The sequence below is a fragment of the Takifugu flavidus genome, chromosome 8 (assembly GCF_003711565.1).
Source record: "Takifugu flavidus isolate HTHZ2018 chromosome 8, ASM371156v2, whole genome shotgun sequence".
NCBI classification, from domain to species: domain Eukaryota; kingdom Metazoa; phylum Chordata; class Actinopteri; order Tetraodontiformes; family Tetraodontidae; genus Takifugu; species Takifugu flavidus.
In genome coordinates, this window is record NC_079527.1 from 7,623,341 (window position 1) to 7,641,650 (window position 18,310).

The 18,310-nt window shown below is 45.5% G+C and overlaps 2 protein-coding genes across 3 annotated transcripts; both read right to left on the reverse strand.

Annotated features, from left to right (window-relative positions):
• Positions 1-419: 419 nt before the first annotated feature.
• gnai3 (guanine nucleotide binding protein (G protein), alpha inhibiting activity polypeptide 3) lies at positions 420-11,790 on the reverse strand. Its single transcript, XM_057040502.1, has 9 exons — positions 11,231-11,790; positions 5,589-5,631; positions 5,063-5,204; positions 4,832-4,989; positions 3,789-3,917; positions 3,038-3,167; positions 2,053-2,206; positions 1,630-1,838; positions 420-1,465 (listed from the first exon to the last, which is right to left on the reverse strand). The coding sequence occupies exons 1-8, from the start codon at positions 11,346-11,348 to the stop codon at positions 1,648-1,650; spliced, it is 1,065 nt and encodes a 354-aa protein (XP_056896482.1). The 5' UTR covers positions 11,349-11,790; the 3' UTR covers positions 420-1,465; positions 1,630-1,647.
• A 1,400-nt stretch (positions 11,791-13,190) lies between these two features.
• On the reverse strand, positions 13,191-18,206 carry gpr61 (G protein-coupled receptor 61). 2 transcript variants are annotated; one of them, XM_057041460.1, is made up of 3 exons: positions 18,082-18,206; positions 17,674-17,881; positions 13,191-16,751 (listed from the first exon to the last, which is right to left on the reverse strand). In XM_057041460.1, the coding sequence occupies exon 3, from the start codon at positions 16,608-16,610 to the stop codon at positions 15,132-15,134; it is 1,479 nt and encodes a 492-aa protein (XP_056897440.1). In that variant the 5' UTR covers positions 16,611-16,751; positions 17,674-17,881; positions 18,082-18,206; the 3' UTR covers positions 13,191-15,131. The 2 variants fall into 2 exon arrangements, with proteins under 2 accessions (XP_056897440.1, XP_056897439.1); XM_057041459.1 differs by having other exon boundaries at positions 17,674-17,886.
• Positions 18,207-18,310: the final 104 nt, after the last annotated feature.

Sequence of the window (18,310 nt, forward strand, 5' to 3'; positions counted from 1 at the left end):
AGGGATGAGCATTGTTAAGAAATTACAGGCACATCAGGCCCAATGCAGAAGCATCTGCTGCAGCCCGTCTCCTGGGTTTTCTCCACCATCTGGAGGAGACTGGTCTGCAAGACTGCTCATCTTGCTCGCGTCTTCTTTTTACCTGTTGTCTGTTCACACAGCAGCACGTGCCTCCTTCCGCCCTGGTTGATATCCTGTTCTCAAGGATCAGGAATAATAAAATAACAACACACAACCTTTGTAGCGGGGCAGGGATGTCTGCAACCACTAAAGCCAAACAAAGCCCCCAGCTCAAGCATTTCTATTGTCTCCACAAATACGTGTCCGACCGCCTCCAGCACACGTTTGACTATGAGATCTGTGCGGTGTAAAACAGGATGTTGGCCTGAGCTTTGAAAAGAGAAGAATGGAAAAACAACTTTGTGCCATCATTTAATGATGTTACAGTGAACTGGTGATACAACTGCAGAAACACCAGGAGACAAGGAAAGAGAACAGGAAATGACTCACGTTACAGAAGACGTCAGAAAATGATCTGATGACTACAGCAAAAATGTACACATAAAGCCTCCAGCTACATGGCAACTATTTCATACTTTATGCGTAATGGTTTTATTTTTGTTTTTCCCCCCGCTATGATCCACAGAATTAAAAAATCCTGGGAAAATGGGGGGAATCTGAATTAATTTCCAGAGGAGTGAATAACACTAATCATGTTCAGTTTTTTTCAATGAAAATAAAGAAATCAAGCATTTTTTTCACATGATTCTCAGAGATTAATCTCATGTACAAAAATATTGTTCAATACACTTTTATCTAGGAATAATTAAAAAAGCTATGCAGACAGCCGCAGCATTGAGCACATTAGACTCCATCTAATCCCAGATCCAAAGATTGTTATATACACCTGACCGGCTCACACACACCAAAACACACACACACACACACACACACACAGATACACACACAGTGTTGTCTGTGCAGACATTCTGTGACAGTCACACAAAACCAACATGGAAAACTACAGCCGCAACTTAACTGTGAAATAAAATAACAAATACCATCAACTAAGTGTAGTCAACGTGGTACAAATTTACGCTAATAGAAGATTCAACACAAAAAAGTGATCATAATTTACATCAGAAATGAAAGAGTGAAACGCAGTGCTGGATTTTATGATTTTTGTTTTGGTCCTTGAACTTGTGACGAACAGAATGTGTTGATCTGAGGGTTTTACCTGCCAGCCCGGGTGATGTAAAGCTCTTAAATATTACAGGACAGCCCAGAACTCTTGCTTATTATGCATCCATTGATTCCCATATACTTTAAAAGTGATCATGGTCTCAAGTCCTCAAACGGTGGAGGTTATTTTCGGCACCCTGCGAGGCCACCAGCTCAGTACAACGCATACTTTTCGATTTGTCCTCCGTGGAGGCGATGCAGCAGTCCAGAAGTCCTGATTCTCCTGGAGACAAAAGCAAGCAGGTATGAATACATAAAGATGCAGAGCAAACATGTAAGCAGCTATTGTAGCAGCCTGTGGGAGCTGTCATCGGGTGCAGACCACTTTGCCTAGCGTAAGAAGGATGTCTGGCACCAAAAACCTTTACTGTCGGGATCTTCACTCACCTGAGCGGCCTGAATGCTTCAGTACAGCCCGATCTCACTCAGGTTGTTCTTGATAATGATGTCGGTGACGGCGTCAAACACAAACTGCACGTTCTTGGTGTCCGTGGCACAAGTGAAGTGGGTGTAGATCTCCTTAATGGCCTTCCGTTTATTCAGGTCTTGAAACTGACAGTGGATGTATTCTGCCGCCTCCTCGTATGTCTGCCCACCTGGAGCAGGAAAGAGCAGAAACAAGCTTCTGTTAACATGGATTTTGTTCTTAGGCTCAGGATTTGTTTAATCTGAACAGAAACATCTTTTTTCTGCCCCCCCCCCCCCCCCCCCGCATAACGACCATGAAGGCAGACGTCTGTGGATAATAATGATTTTTCTCTGTAATCTGGTGGATTTAAGGTGAAATAAAAGGTGCAGGATTAGTCTCACCGGTGTATTCTGGGTAGCAGATGGTGAGCGGGCTCTTGCTGATCTTCTCCTCAAACAGATCCTTCTTGTTGAGGAAGAGGATGATGGAGGTTTGAATGAACCACTTGTTGTTGCAAATGGAGTCAAAGAGCTTCATGCTCTCGTGCATCCGGTTCTGAAGAAGACAGAAGGCGTCAACATTCCCAAAACGGCAGAATCGTGATTGGATTTTCTGTCTGGTGCTGTTTGTTCTGGTTTTGGGATTACTGAACCAAGAGCCTCTGCTGGCCTGAACCACCTCTAACGAAACCCTGGAGCGGTCTAACGAGCACTGACAGTGGCCTTGTGACGCTGGGTCGATCTCACACGGAAAACTGTTACTGAAATATAACGAAGAGGAATTGTCCATAATATTATTAGTTTTATCTCCTCAGAGGAGGAATCATGTGGGCTCAGTGCTGTGAGGATCAAAGGCAAATGAGGCCAAACAGTCTTTCTGTTGTAGGGTTGTTTTTTTGTAGGTTGTCAGAAGAGCCTCAACTTTAATGAGTTTTAGATAACTCTTTGAAGACACGTCTCCATGTAGTTTTCGAGGTAGTTTTAATATTGCTTGTGCACCCGAGTCCTCCGTGTAGTATCATTAACATAGGTTTATGTTCGTGACTCTTCAATGTATCTTCAATGTACCTGACTCTTATTTCTTCATACGTTGATGTCAGGCGCTCTTACTTCTTTGATCGTTTTTTAAAAAAAACCAATGCGGAGCATCTGAGATGCCAATAAAACAGAGACTAAGGACATGGGACATATATGGGGAAGTGTAATAACGTCATGACACAAGTAGAAAAAGGGTTTTGATCCGATCGTGCCAAATTAATCCACCAAGAGGAACGAATTAAATAAGGTTACAAGAGCGAAAATGTTTTAAGGTATAAAAGATGAGACACTAGTGAGTTTGGATCACCAAGTAGATAAGGACGCACATTCCTCAGTGCGTTTACATTACCATCTCCTCGTCCTCAGCCAAGACGAGGTCATAGTCGCTGAGGGCCACACAGAAGATGATGCTCGTCACCCCCTCAAAACAGTGGATCCACTTCTTCCTCTCTGACCTTTGACCCCCCACATCAAACATCCTGCGAACACACAAACACACAGACGTGCACCACAAAGCGAGCGAATGTTAAAGCAAATGCCCTCATTAATACATGAGAATACACCTACAACACGCATTTATGTGACGCATGTCCGAGCTGAGCTGACAAATCAGCCCAGAAGTGAAACTACGCCTGCTGCAACAGCTGCCGTTGTGTAATTCCTGCTTGTGCCTCTTCCTCTCCTTGTTTTTATGGCACTACAAAGAGGCCATTACGCTTATTGCTTCATCAATATTTAGAACTACGTGAGCCTGGCAAAACAACGTGACAACCCAATTACATTTACTGCATCCAACCTGGGCCACATTAGGATGAGAGCCGGTCAGGGGGATTTGTGACTTATGAAAGTGGTTTAAAAATCAGCCTCAGAGGAGCTTTGTCACATCAGGCCAAATCAATACGGTGCAACACTCAACATTGGGCACAAAATTAGCGGGTTGCAACACAATATTCAGTTATTGGGAGGGTGTTTTTACATTGCTTTTTTGGTGTAGATGATGCCAGGTGAGATGTTTTATTATTTAAGAGGGTGCGACAGGTTGTCGAAGCACAAACGGACCACATGGTGGCCTCAGTGGGAGGAGTTACAGCCACACTCACTTGAAGTAGAGGTCCTTGAAGGTGAAGTGAGTTTCCACGATGCCGGTCGTCTTCACACGTGTACGCAGCACGTCCTGCTGGGTCGGGACGTAGTCCGGCTGACAGATTCTGTCCAAGTCGTTCAGGTAGCTAAGAGACACCAAACGTGTGTGTAAAGACATTTGTGTGACTTTTTACCTCTGTTTTGGATAAAAATAAAACTTCACAGCCTGCAAGATTATTAATAGAAACAATAATAATGTGAAGGAATACAGTGTTTTTGGACACTTGCGTGATGAAGGGGAGGACTTCCTCTGTACACTAAGAATGATACTAAATATGGGCTCATTTTTTTTGCTGCTTGATAAACACTGGCTCCTTGTGGGTTGAGCAAAAACAGACTAACTCCACTGGTTCCTCTTGTCTCTTAGTGGGGAGCCACGACAGCTCGGCTGTTTTCACAACAAAGAAAATGTCCTTCACACTGGGCTTCTCTCTTTCGGGGCGAGTGTGATATAAATACCATGGTGACAGAAATCCTTGATCCTTTTTTTTTTTTGCATTCAATCGGTAACACAACAGCCGGCTATATTTAGCTCCGACTGTCTTGTTTTACATTTTGGTCCGAGCTAAACAGAGCTGAGGGAAGAAAAAGACTATTTTGTCGACTGAAAAGAAACCAGCGTCAGTTTCTCCATCGTGTTGCCAGTTTTCTCAAGAATGCAGCTGAGTGTGCAACAAGCTGACACAAGACTGTGGGGAACAAGACGCGTCCTGCCCCGTCTCTGCTGCAAATGTGGAAGCGCTGCAGAAACGAAGCAGGAAAACTCATCCAAGTGTTCGAAATGAGGAAAACTAAATCTGTATGTCAAAAAAAAAAGTGGCTGAAGAGAGTGGTGCAATTTTAAAATGCACAGAAACCTCTGAGGGAAGTTTCATTTCCTTTTAAATTGAAATTGGAACAGAAACTCCCGACCAACTTTCATGGAACCTTGGTTGTTTTTGCGTTTATTCTGTGGCTGTGAGTGTTCTTGTGCGTGTGTCTGCAGAGCGCGGGTCCTCACTACGCAGCTGAGTCGTTGAGCTGATACTCCCGCGATCGATCGAAGCACGCCTGAACGCCGCTGTCGGCCCACAGCCTCCGGATCACGCTGCCCAGCTCTGCTGACATCACTCCCTCCTCCGCCGAGCTGGCCAGGGCGAACAGCTGACGGGCATCATCCTGGACAAAAGCAGCAACTTCAGTAGCTGTTCGAGGGGTCCTTTATATGCCAGCTGAGGCAAGTTTAACTGACCGCCCGCGCAGAGTCCCCAAACTCGATCTTTAACCGCCCCATCGCCCTGATGATGGCCATGATAGACTGGATGGTGTTGCTGTACACCACCAACTTGTACTGTTTGCACTCCTCTTCTGAGTAGCCGTCTTCATGGATGATTCTGAGAAACAAGCAAAGAGGCTTTTTAGGGCCCCAAAGAACAGCACAAAGACAGACCTTTGCAGGAGACATCACAAATATTAAAAAAAACAAACCCTACAGCTCTGTCATTAGTGCTGGGTTTGAGCTTCAGCGAGCATGAAGTGTGCCTAATGTGGGAACCAGGGGAGTCTATTCAGGTCCTGCCAGGCAGTGACTGGATTCTGAGGCCATTGTTTAACAAGTTACACAAAGGAGTCCTTCCTCCTGTGCCTGATGGCACTGTAATGAGGCTGAGCCATCACTTTTTTTTGCCTTTCTTTTCCTCCTTAAAATGGAGCTACAGCTTTGCCACACAACCATATGAACAGTCACATTATTAAGTCTGTCGGCAGCTCTTACTTACTTCATCTGCTTTACAATTGTGCTTTTCCCAGATTCTCCAGCTCCTGAAAATGGAGATATAAATTACAGTTTAGTATCAATTATCACAGTTTCAAGCAATCCATCAGAGCAGCCATTAATCACAGCTAATCAAAGCTAATCTGACCATTTTTAATCACTGTTCCTACAATGAGACACATTTATTTTGCACCAAAGAAGAAGCTAAGTGGAACGTGTGACCTGCTCAAAAGGGGGACGATTGAGTCTAGAGGACACTTTGAGATTAATTGACAGAAAAAGCTCGATACCAAACCAGACATCTGTGGTAATTAAACAATGTATTTGCTACAAACTGGAACAGGACAGAAGCTCAGCAGCAGAGAGGATGATGGGATACAATGAGCCGCGGTGCCTCTCCGCAAAGTGACAAAATATGAGCTGATGACGAACTTGGCTGATATCAAAGTCTCACTCAGCCTCCACAAGAGGACCATTGTCATGTGGACGGGGGAAAAAGGGATTTCACAAGATTTCTTCAGCCAATCAGCAGGCAGGAAATGATGGTCGTGCTTGTGGCTGAGCCGACGCTCTTCCAGCAGAGACAAACCCAGATATCATGCTGCTCCCTGTGTCTGAGAGGAGCTATAAAAAGACCACATCAATGAGTCTGGCTGAAATATGACACCAAAAATATAGCAGGTCCAACCCCAAGCTTTACATTATATGAGAGTGGAGGAGTCTGCCCTTTTCTCAGTTTGAACTCGAGCATCCATGACAGACAAATGATGCTTTATTGGACAGAGAAATTGCTCTTTTTATGGCCTCCAACCTTTTGACCGTTTCAGGAACTGCTTGTTTCTGACTCCCTTTATTAACCATCCAGTTCTAATTATTGTAAAACTGGGATTAACATTTTAAGGAAATAGGCTGCAGATTCTCACCATTGTGGGTTAAAAAACTGCTTTATTTATTTAAGGATGGGGACGCGCTTGGCACAAAGACTGGAAACAGGAAGAAACGACAAATCTGACCTAAAAAAGGGGATGGAAAATCAAGAGATTCATGATCCTCTGATCTTCTTTGCTCCGTGCGACAAACCACATATCTGATTCCCTCTAAAGAATGAAACTGTCTCCTCAAGATAAATGCCTAAATAAACAATTGGAGATCAGAGGTCAACCAACATAGCTGGAAAAACCCAACTAGTTTTCACATCTTAAACCTGCCTGGTCCCAGTTTGCTTCTTTATGACTCAAACTAATTACATAAGTAATTAAAAACATGTCAAATCGATCTGTCCTGGTTTTTAGCTCATAAATTCAGGATAAAAACACGTTGACAGTGCTGCGGCTCTCACAGACTAGTCTTAGTTTGAAGTCGGCACCATCAGGCTGCTCCTGGGCAATGAATGGGATATTCTGTTGTGGTGAGACAGTCATATGGTCCTCAGGTGCCTGCTGAATCACTCCAGAGTCAGCCTTTCTTATTCAAGGCAAACGAGGATTCAAGCATGAGCACGCAGGAAAGGTTACTGTAGGTGTCACATGCATCCGGAATTTACCGATCTGAAATTTCGGATCCGAAAAGGGTGGAGCGGTGGACGAGGACATGAGCCGATATTCTCAGGACAGATGGATGAAAAGAGGACGCACTGTATCAGAGGCTCCGTTCAGATGGCTGTCAACAAGAAAACAAATCCACAAATTCTCTGCTGTCACAGGCGACACACATGAACACCCACTCACCCAGACAAAGCAGGGCGGGCGGGGACAATTGTGCTGCGTTTCCTCACTTCTCGTACCGTCTCTCAGATTAATTTTTTCCTTTATTGGTCAGTCAACTGTGGCCTTCTGATACAAATCGACTCTGCACGGGGATTTTTGTCTGTTTCTTTGGGAGTCACTGTCAAAATTCACTTTGAAAAGGAAAGAAGAACCTTCTTTGTGGCGCAACTGGAGGATGTTTTCATTGGCTGTGGCGCTTCGGCTCTCCGGCATTGGGGGGAATTTCGTTGGAGCAAGCAATGAAGAAACGCTGCCTGGGAAACTCCCACCCACCCACACCGAGCTCTGTGGTCAGCACTTAAAATGATGGTTTCCATTCAGTGAGAATTTTAGTGCTGTGCTGTAAGATAGTCTATGCCTGTATCGGCTAACTGAGCCAGCATCCAGCAGACAATATTTGCATCTGCAAAAGGCCCCTCTGCATTTAGTGTCTCCGACACACAAATGTGCTCAAGAAGACAGTGGAAACTGATAGAAATCAACCGCCTCCGTGAAACGGCAGGAAGTTTTGTTCCTCTCACATCTGACAAATTCATCGCATGAAGAAAAACAAGATAATGTTAAAAAAAAAAAAAGGTTTAGACTCTGTGAGGCTGCCGGATTTTACCTCCGCTCAGGAGAGACCCTCAACAATAAAATCACACATGTCATAATCAACATCCTGGGCTTGGACGTGAAGGAAAATGCTAATGGAGAGGCTTCAGGAAGACCGTTAGCACAAATGTAGCGATTATTCGATTTCACAGACTGATTTGATAACAGCAGCCGAATCAGCCATTAAATTGATTACTCGGTGCTCACATTTACTCTGGTGACATGCTGCAAGTTGAGATTTGTCAGATTACACGGGATCACGCTACAGAAGAGACGGGGACAACCAAGTGCACCTAAAAATGTCTGTTCGTGTGGACAGCTCTGAAACTCAGAGGCTTGGCGTAAGCGGATGTGTTTGACGGTGGGTGACTGTCACGTCTCAGGCCTGCAGAGCTAAAAACCAAAACCAAAAGACCAAAAACCAGCACCTGAAGGCAACAGGGCTCAACCGTCAGTACGTTTACATGCACAGCTTGAACATATCGTGCATGTAAACCGGCCCTTGGTGTCTCCTCGGAGCAATGGAGAAAGTCGCATAACTGTAATGGAGATGTACGTATCTTCAAAACAAAGTTGCGCTTTTCTGGTTGGCACGTGATGTCACGTAATGGGGTCGACAGGAAAGGGGGCGAACAGACGCATATCGCCACCTAATGTTGAAGAGGACGACATCATCTGGTCAGTTATCTGACTGTAAACTGGGGCAAGGACCAAATTCAGATGAGACGCCAAATGAGTGAAACTCGATTAATCTACGCAGTTAAACTCTTGGCTCTTGAGCTTTCCACCTTTAACTCTGGGGGTCCTTCCATTTTTCTTGGCAGGCTCGTTTTTTCCCCCCATTTTTCAGACTGAGAAGCAGGATTCTCTGGTCTGATGGAAGCAAGACTGATCTATGTTTTGAGTATCATGTTCGGAGGACAGTAGACAGAGCAGAGCTTGTGTCATCAAACCCAAGAGGAGGATGTGACTGCTGCCAAAGGTGCTTCAAACAGGCACTGAGGTCAATGCAGCATTTTAAAAAAATGTCTGAAATTCTCTTTTCACTTGGGATTATTGGAGTTGTAGATTGATTATTTGAACCCTGCTGCATTTAGGATACCACTGCTGCCACAGAGGGTGGACAGAGAACCATTAAGTATGACTTTAACACAGCTAAATCATTTAATCCTGAACCGTGGGGACAGAAGCGCTAGCATCCAAACCTCTTTTCACACCACTGCTGTCTGTTGGCAACGCTACATGCAACAGCTGGAATTAAAACCTGGGGAGGATGAAGCTGCAGCGTGTCCATCTTCAGCTTGTGTTGCAGACGTTGGAGGTGTTTTCCACATCATCTGTGTACTTTAAGGGGGCTGTGAGCCCAGCAGCGCGTTTTCAGCATTCAAATTCTCCACTCCATATTAGCTTTTCCTCCTTCCTTATGTGGCATTTCTTACATTTCAAATGTGCCGTCACGATAACTCTTGTTCACTGTTTTAAAAACAGAGGAAACGTTTCTCGGTTCAAGCCCTCAACTGCAGCAGCAAACAATATCTCATGCTCACACATTATCAGATAATCTTACTCAGGGGTTCTTTTAGCTTCTCTTAGGAAATTATCAAGGAAGGAAAAAAACGCATCGTTTACTGGCAGAATGTGTGAGATCATCACAAGACCATAATGGTGGAGGGAAAAGCTGTAGGAAACACTCAAAAGCCCCCCCACTTCAAATAGAAACAATGACCAGCTGGAGTTTCCTATTATCAAAGTGATTTGGAGCTAAATAATAGAGAAGAGAGCGTTAAAACGTCCCACTCTGCCGTGCTGGGACAGAGTTAATCCCCCACACATCCGTGCGGGCCACACCCACCGTGTCGGAGTTGCTGAGCGTGTGTCGGAGTTGCTGAGCGTGTGTCGGAGTTGCTGAGCGTGTGTCGGAGTTGCTGAGTGTGTGTCGGAGTTGCTGAGCGTGTGTCGGAGTTCCTGAGTGTGTGTCTGAGACGTCAATCGCCCAGAGTGTTGAAATGTTGAGTGAAACTGGAAGTCCCTGATATTACTTCATTTTAAAGTGACAAAAGTGAACAAAACAGTTTCAGTCCATTAACTCCAATGACAAGCAATAAAAGATTTAAAATTTTAAAAAAATCCCTTAGCTGATCAATAGATGTTAATACTGATCAATTTGTTTCCCTGTCTCATGTGGGGAAGGCAACTTTTACTGGTTGGCTAGGACCTGCTAGGTGGAGATGCTGCCATTTTGCCTAAAAAAGTCAAAAGTTTTTTTTTTTTCCAATAAATCACATTTAAAAAAAACCCATGCAGCTGAACTTCCCTCTTTAATTCAGCTCCGTCTCTGGCAACTGCTGTGAGCTTGAGCTCGGATGACTGAACTGACTTTTCCACTTCTCTGTTCTCCGGAACTCCCGAGTTGGGTGAGATTGTTTTCAAACCCAAATGTGAGCAGAAACCTCCGGTCAGCAGTCACATCACGAGCGCTGCCTCCGTCTTTGACTACTTTGGCTACTTCCAGGACTCTAGTAGCTTGACCCGACCTTCCTGTTCCCGGACCTTTCCGCTGGTTTGCATCATTTTTGGATAACAATGATGCTAACGCGGATGTCCAGCTGCAAAAGTCCACACATCAGCACTATCAGCTCGCTGAGTCAGGGACCCGCCAACGCCTAACCGCTCGTCCAAATCCTTCTGAGCGGAACTACAATCTTCTTTTATCCCAACCCACTTTAACGGTGTCGTTGGGGCGAAATGAAAGTGGAAAAACTAAAATGCCACACCAATGTCCTCCTCTTACTGTCCTAAAGTTTGTTACGCTCCTCTCAGTGGAGCACAAGAACATGCAGCCCATGTGGCACGCGCAGGGCCACGCATGTCCTCCATCTTCCTGATGATGGCACCTTGACATTGTTGGCCCGCACGCCTCCCGGCGGCTCCCATGTTTGCAGACGCTGAAGTCAAACACAGACGCAGCGACTTGTGTGACAAGTGTCAACACGCGGCAGAATTAGTCTCCTGTGGACATTTGCACTGTTTTGGTTTATTTAAGGGACTTGGGTTATTGCCCCCCCACCACCAACATCTGGTTCGCCTCTACTGAGTCAGAGGACAAATGACGAACCACAGCTGGATTACGGCAACAGGAAGAGAAGGGGGGTGGGGGGGTTAAATATCGGACAGGCCGTAAGGACGGAATTGGAAAGTGGAAAATAAAAGCTACCCGAACTCGAGTAACCACCCGAAATGATTTCACCCGTTGACGAGATATCAGAAAACCCAGTTGAAAGCTTACCGAGCAGAAGCAGCTTGACTTCTCTGGAAGCTTTGTCTCGGTCTTCCCGCAGATTCTTATCAATCATTTTACTCCTTTCCACCGCAGCTTTGTCCTCCGCGCTGATCGTGCAGCCCATGTCGGCTCTCTGGACTCTCGACTGTCGAACTCCGGGCTCAGCGGTGCATGAGTTGACGGAACGACCGTCCAACAGCCCCCGGGGCGGTTTAAAGTTTCCCCGTCGAGCAGAAGCGGAGAGAGAGAGAAGAAAAGGCGTTGGCACCGAAGACTCGACCGTCCAAGTGTGGAGCAAACGCGCACAGAGGTGTCACACAGTCCGCTCACTTCTCTACTGCCCGGTGGTAAAAATCCACGAGGTGTTCTAACATAAAATGTCCAACCGTGTGTACTTTAGAGACGCACCCGCGACCGAACGTCAATAAAAGTAGAATAACAGCGAAGCTACGTAAAGTAAAAACTTGTTTGAAATATGCCAATATCCTGTTTATACGACTGCAATAAAATACTCCGGATTTTCGCAACGACGGGAACAACTGTTGCTGCTGCGCAGTCGCGCGCTCATCCAGCTGATCCAGCTGCAAATGAAATTGAATAGCGGCGAAAGGGCTGCTGGGAAATGTAGGCAGGGCGTATTTCTGGGCGATCAAACATATGAATTCTCCTAACCGAGGATTATAAATCGAACAATACATCAATGAGGGGGTTTTAAATAGATTCGGAAATATTTTTGAGGCAGAATCAAAACCTTTGTTGGGACGTTCCACTTATTTGAGCTGCCGGACTGTTACCCGAGAGTCATGTGTTGTGTCAGAGCGCCCCCGGTGGATTGTCTTTAGAACTGCAGGCGTGAATTTCAATCTGCTTACGTGACAAAGTTTTATAATCGTCACATTCGACTGGGGATGAGATAAGGTAATTGTGGCACAATATAAGATTACTCACTCCATTTGAAAGTCTAGAATTCGAATCATACCTTCAAGCACAGTATCTCATAATACAACGCTACTACTACTACTACTACTACTACTACTACACTACTACTACTACTACTACTACTAATAATAATAATAATAATAATGATAATAATAATAATAATAGTAATAAACGGAATAATTCTATATATGTTCTAAAACCAATGTTAGGCCCACTTTCTTATAGACGTTTCACAAAAAATAGCTGTAGTAAAAGTTTCTTTCTGTATTATAAATAGTGAAAAGTAATCTATTGCTGACATTACAATCATCAACATCTTTCTTTGATCGGTAAATTCTTATTTTTATTACAAATTGAAATTATTTTTCATTTACAATTTATAAACAGACTCATAAAATAGAATCTCTTAATTGTATAATTATGATGTTAATGTCACAATTTCATATTGATACGTGTGTTTTTGCTCCAGCACCTACAGCCATGTGGCTTCCTACCATGCTGCAAAGGTGACATCAGTCCTGGAGTACTTCCAGTGGGTGTGTGCTAGCCTGTTTCAAAGGTCGAACGGCTTGAACCGTGCCTGTGTTGCTACAGGAGGTGTCCTCCACAGTTCAACATTAAAGCTGTGAGTCACTGTGTCCAGCGGGGAGCAGCACAGGAGAAGGGAAATTAGGAAAACATAGAATGGGAGTTGGCTGCTCTGGGTCAAATGTGTAATTTTGTACATATGCATTATATATGACATATAATCGGTAGTTTTAGGGTGGTTTCTGATACTTAAAGGTAAGGGTTTCATATATAAATCAAGCAATTAACCAAAGAGTTTGTCTCTAATCTTCTGTATCAACTATATCCAGGTTTCCTGTCTTTTAAGCAATTATATGGACTAGATTTAAAAAAAAACGTTTCCACAAACATCATGAAGAATGAAAGTGTTTGACAACATACAAGAGACAGAAACAGGACTGTTCTTGTAGAGTGGCTGACAAATGGCTGGTAATTAGATGACAATGACAACATCCACACATCGTCTTGCTGCATTTTTAATAATTTCAAGTGAACTGATACATGGGGAAATAGCAACATGGAGGGAAAACCTAATGACAAAGAATGCTGCAGGCTTTCATATACAAAAAATGAGAGAGAACCAGGAAGAAACGCACTGACTGCCGCAATTATTTACAATTTACTAAAACGGTTGACTGTGGAGTTGTGAATATTGTGCTCCACTGGCTTTCGGAACAGCTTATTTCTCTCTGTCCTTGATCAGCAGATGGTTGCAAAAATAGAACTTAAAGCGTTTAATCAGATTGGTCAGGGCAATTTCGCTGCCACGGTTACCGAAAACCAGCTGATTGAATTGTGCATTGATGTATGCTCAATTTAAAGGCATGCGTAGTGCTGCGAAAGTCCAATACTGTGCTCTGACACCTTCAAAATGATCAATTAAGCTTGGTGGGGAGAGATATCGACGAATGACCCCTGATTCTGTTGTGCTGGTGTCAATCAAGGCAGCTCCATGTTATTATAACATTGCATATATTGGTAATTATAAATAAGGTGTTTTTAATAAACAAATATTCTGTTTAGAATCGGAGTAGAATCAAAATCTGACGGCGCCAAAATTTAATGTCACATTTCTGCAGAAACTTTTTATACAACAATTCTACCACATCTGAGGAACAGTCAGCAACACAGTCATATCCCGGGAAAATGAGAACCATCATGTGGCCCCGGACAAAGAAGCCTTTTTATTCATTCTGACCCCCAGCAAAATATGATCCCTCCCTGTGCGCCTTGTGCTGTCTCAGAATCCTGCCGGCATTCTGGGGCGAGGCAGTAGACGAAGACGGTGAGGAAAAGTATCAAAAACGGTCACTCAGAAGCCTGAGCCTGTGCAAATGTGTTTGTTTTCCACCTGAGATCACCTGCAGCAGGCCTTCCTTTTTGTTGTCGAATGAGGCCAGAAGTGAGCCGAGTGTAAGCACCGACTCACCTGTGTGCCGTGTGTGTAGCCACAACAATCCCAGCTGTTTAAAGCACAAACACAAGCACGCTCACACTCCTCCCGTGTTTACCTGTAAATAGCACAGCAGACATCTCAGGGTAGAAGGGGACCTACAATATGTCCGCCACCGCCTGCCACTCCCCCACCTGTCAGTAAGTCAGTGAAGGCGACGCAGATTTGTTCGCACCGTCGGTGTCGCATAAAAGAAAACAGCACAGAATGTTTGAGCAGAGGAGCGTGAAATCACAAGTTCGGCAGTGTGAGAGGATTTACTTTGAGAGATGACGATCACAAGATTAAGAACAGATGAACGTGATAACAAGGTTCCTGGAAAAAAAAAAAAAAGGTTAAAAATACACCAGTGTGTCAGCTTGCTTATTGGAAGTACCAGCAGCAGCACCGACTGTGAAACACCCCTTCTCAACGCAACTGTTTCCAATGGAAGGCAATTTACTTTGAAAAAATATAATTGCCCCTAAATAGGCAACAAGTGCAGCCTGAAACAAACAGGCAGATGTAATAAGGATCTTTACCTCCTCCTCCATCAGCATCACACCGCGTTAGGAATGAACTGATCTCTAAATAAATGTGAAACATGAGGGTTTGATCCGCTCTTCAATAAAACAACAGCTGTTCACTTAAAGCACCAGCCATTCATGGACGTCACGACTGCCATCTCTTGTACTTTAATACTTTCTGATATAGTTGAAACCTTGTGGATGTCATCTGTATTTAAATATATAGAGAATATCTCCCGTGAAATGAAAGGTCACTTTTATGGCTTCATCTGCAGTTTTTTAAACTGTTTCCAGTAGTGTATGCATGATCTGTCTCTACGAACTCATGATGAACACAGCGAGGGTTCAGAGTCGACCAGCTGATGCCCCCCAGAAACAGCTGTATGGATATTAAAGCTACTGTACAGAGATTAATTTTTAAGTGACCGTCTTTGCGCGTTCACTAGATGTTCAGCTTAGATGCGACGTTGTCGTTGGAGCAGTTCTCCAAAACATGGAGCTCATTGTTTGGCTGTTGCCACTGTTTGAATTCTGAGGTTTCCTCCAGGATCTGCCCTGGGATGTGGAAGTCAGCTGGCATGTTCTGCTGAACAGCTGATTCCTGAATACCCCCAGTCTCTGGCTCCTCTTGGCTGGCTCTGCTGTAAGAGTTGCAAGGCTCCAGATTGCACCCAGTGCCCTGGAGGAACTGCATGAAGTTCTCCTGAATTGAGGCCTCTTGGCTGGGCAGCTGCTCCGCTTCGGTGGCCCCGGCCCGTTTGAAGAAGCGGGCCAGGTGGCGGCCGAGTTCCTCGCGAATCTGCCGGTTAAGGCAGCCGTAGAAGAAGGGGTTGGAGGTGAAGCAGAAATAGCCAATCCACGTGACCACATTCTCCAGTTGGTTCAGCAACCCTGGAGAGGTAGCCACCGCGGCGGAGTAGAGATGGAAGGAAAAATACGGCAGCCAGCAGCAAAAGAACTGGCCTCCCACTGCCACGAGGACCACCACAGCCTTGCCACCGCTGAAGGTCCTGTGAGGGGTAGTGCAGACCCCGGAGCCACCGAGGCTGGCGGCCACCGTCGAAAGGCTGCTGATCGACTCGGAACGTTGACGTTGGGAGTCCATCCAAGTGGAGAGGGGGCCGTGCTGCATGGCTGCCACTCGGGCCACCTTGAACATGTTGCAGTAGACCACCAGGATGATCAGCATGGGACACAGAAAGTAAATAAATGTGAAGAAGACCATGAAAATCAGCCGCGTGGTCCTGCCTCCGGTCCAGTGAAGGGAGCATTGTCTCTGACCCGGGAGGAGGAGCGAAACAGGTCCCAGGCCCTGGTTCCCCTGGAGCAGCCACCCGAGGAGAGGCAGCAGTGACATGACGACGGCTTTTATCCATATTCCCACTAATACCATCACCACCACCCCCACAGTCATCTTCACCTCATGACGCATGGGGTGGACGATGTAATAGTAGCGCTCAACATTGATGGCACATATGGTTAGAATGGCGGCACTCACCAGACACACACTCAGGCAGAGGTAGCTTCGACACAGCACCTCGTTCACCAGGATCTGGTCTGACAGCATCCCCAGGGGCATCAGCACCAGCGCCGCCAGCAGGTCCACCAGACACAGGTGGAACACGAAGGCAAACTTGCGCAGCTGCGGCGTTTTGGTGATGACAATTATAACGGCTAAGTTCCCAACCACCGCCAGGGCGTCCATGATTAGCATAGCACACAGAGCCAAAGACTGGGTCAGATCAACCCCGCCTTGGGTGCCCGTGATGGGTAAAGTCACATTGGAGACATTCAGGTGCAGCAAGGCCGGAAAAGGGGAGAGACTGGAGAGAGATTTGTTCCAGCAGGGGCTTGGTGTGATAGCAGGCTCCATGGAATATAGAGAGGAGAGTCTTCTGAATATTACAGGACCATCACCCATCCTCCCCTATCTTAGGGTGTCACCGAGAAGTGTGGGAGGCGATATCCACCCTGGCAGCCAGAAGTGGTTGAGCTGACCTCCCTCTTGATCGTAAAATTCAACAGATCATTTCAGAAGGGATCCTCCAAGTGTTGCAGAGATCTGAAAGTGAGAGAGAGAAAAAACCATGGCAAACCAAAAAGATACATAAAAGAACACCTTTTGTGACAACATGATGTTATTTCTTTGAAGCCTTCAATCTGCACAAACTTGTTGCTAGGGCCAGTTTCTACATCTGCATCCTCAGATGTGTGTGTTTTCAGGGCAGTCGGGCCTCTGGGAGAAGCTAAAAGCACAGAGTGGACCATATGTCCCCCTTTAACAGAGTCTCTGGATGAGTGAATACATTTAAAGTGAACAAGATCCCTTTTTAGAGCCACAGTACAAACTCTATGAAACATGCAGCAACATGAAAGTTGAACTTTTATTAAATGTAACTGGGTACCTTCAGCTGGTGTTTGTGACTAGTGGAGGCCCCATGCTGTGTTTACTGTCATAACCTCACCTGGGCTCAACCCCACACACTCCACAGCCCGTAAAACAAGCAAGGAGCCTTTGGTACATTTCCATATGCTGCACGCCAGCATGCGTAAGTTTTCCATTTCACAAGTGTGACAGGACTCACGGCTACGAGGCACCACGAAAATCACCTGACAGACACCGGCTCAAGTAGGTGGCCTCTGCTAATTAGGTCAAAGGGTTACAGTCACCTTCAGCCCAATAAAACAAGCAATGGGCCACAAATCAGCTGGGACACGAGGGGCCATCCGTGCGTCCGCTCTGCAGAGTCTAATCATCAGTGATTGTGTGGTTGCTCTTCATGGTTCAGGGTCACTTTGTTGTCCTCACATCTATCAAATTTGAAGCCTTTGCATTGGTACAGAACAACAGAAGCCCCCCCCCCCCCCCCCCCCCCCCCCCCCGCCCCAGTGGGACATTGTCTAGTCTCACAGCACTCAAACAACACAAAATGGAACTTTTAAGTTGCAATTTGAAACAAAATAAGTACGAAAAATAGACTTACTCGTACGCCGCAGATAATGTGAATCATTAATAAAGTCATGTAATGTATGTCCAAAACGACGATTGGCTTCGGCTTAAAAAATGTCCCGGTGAAGGGAAATCCAGCCTGTTGTCCAAGTCTTCCTTTCAGCACAAAGATTTTGACTCTGCGGCAGCCCGAAGTAGGTGAGAACCAGGAGTTTGACAGGACTTGTCCATCTCCTCCAATCCTGCACTGATGCGCAGGAACAACATATATCAACATATACACACATATGAACACACTTACACACACACTTACACACACACACAGACACACACACACAGAGACCACACACACACACATACACACACACACACACAGACACACACACACACACACACACACACACACACACACACGTGGAGACGTGATGTTTCTATGCCATACCTCTGGGTGGAGATGGATGATTCCTCCTGTTTGGTTTCAGAGTGTTCTGAAGGAGAGCCGACCTGTTTTGCTCCCTCACACACCGACACACACCACGTCATGGAGCGAGCGAGAGAGAGAGAGAGAGAGAGAGAGAGAGAGAGAGAGAGAGAGAGAGAGAGAGAGAGAGAGAGCCTGTGTCTCCTCCTCACCTGTCCCCCTTCATCTCATCATACCCTCCCACCCAGAC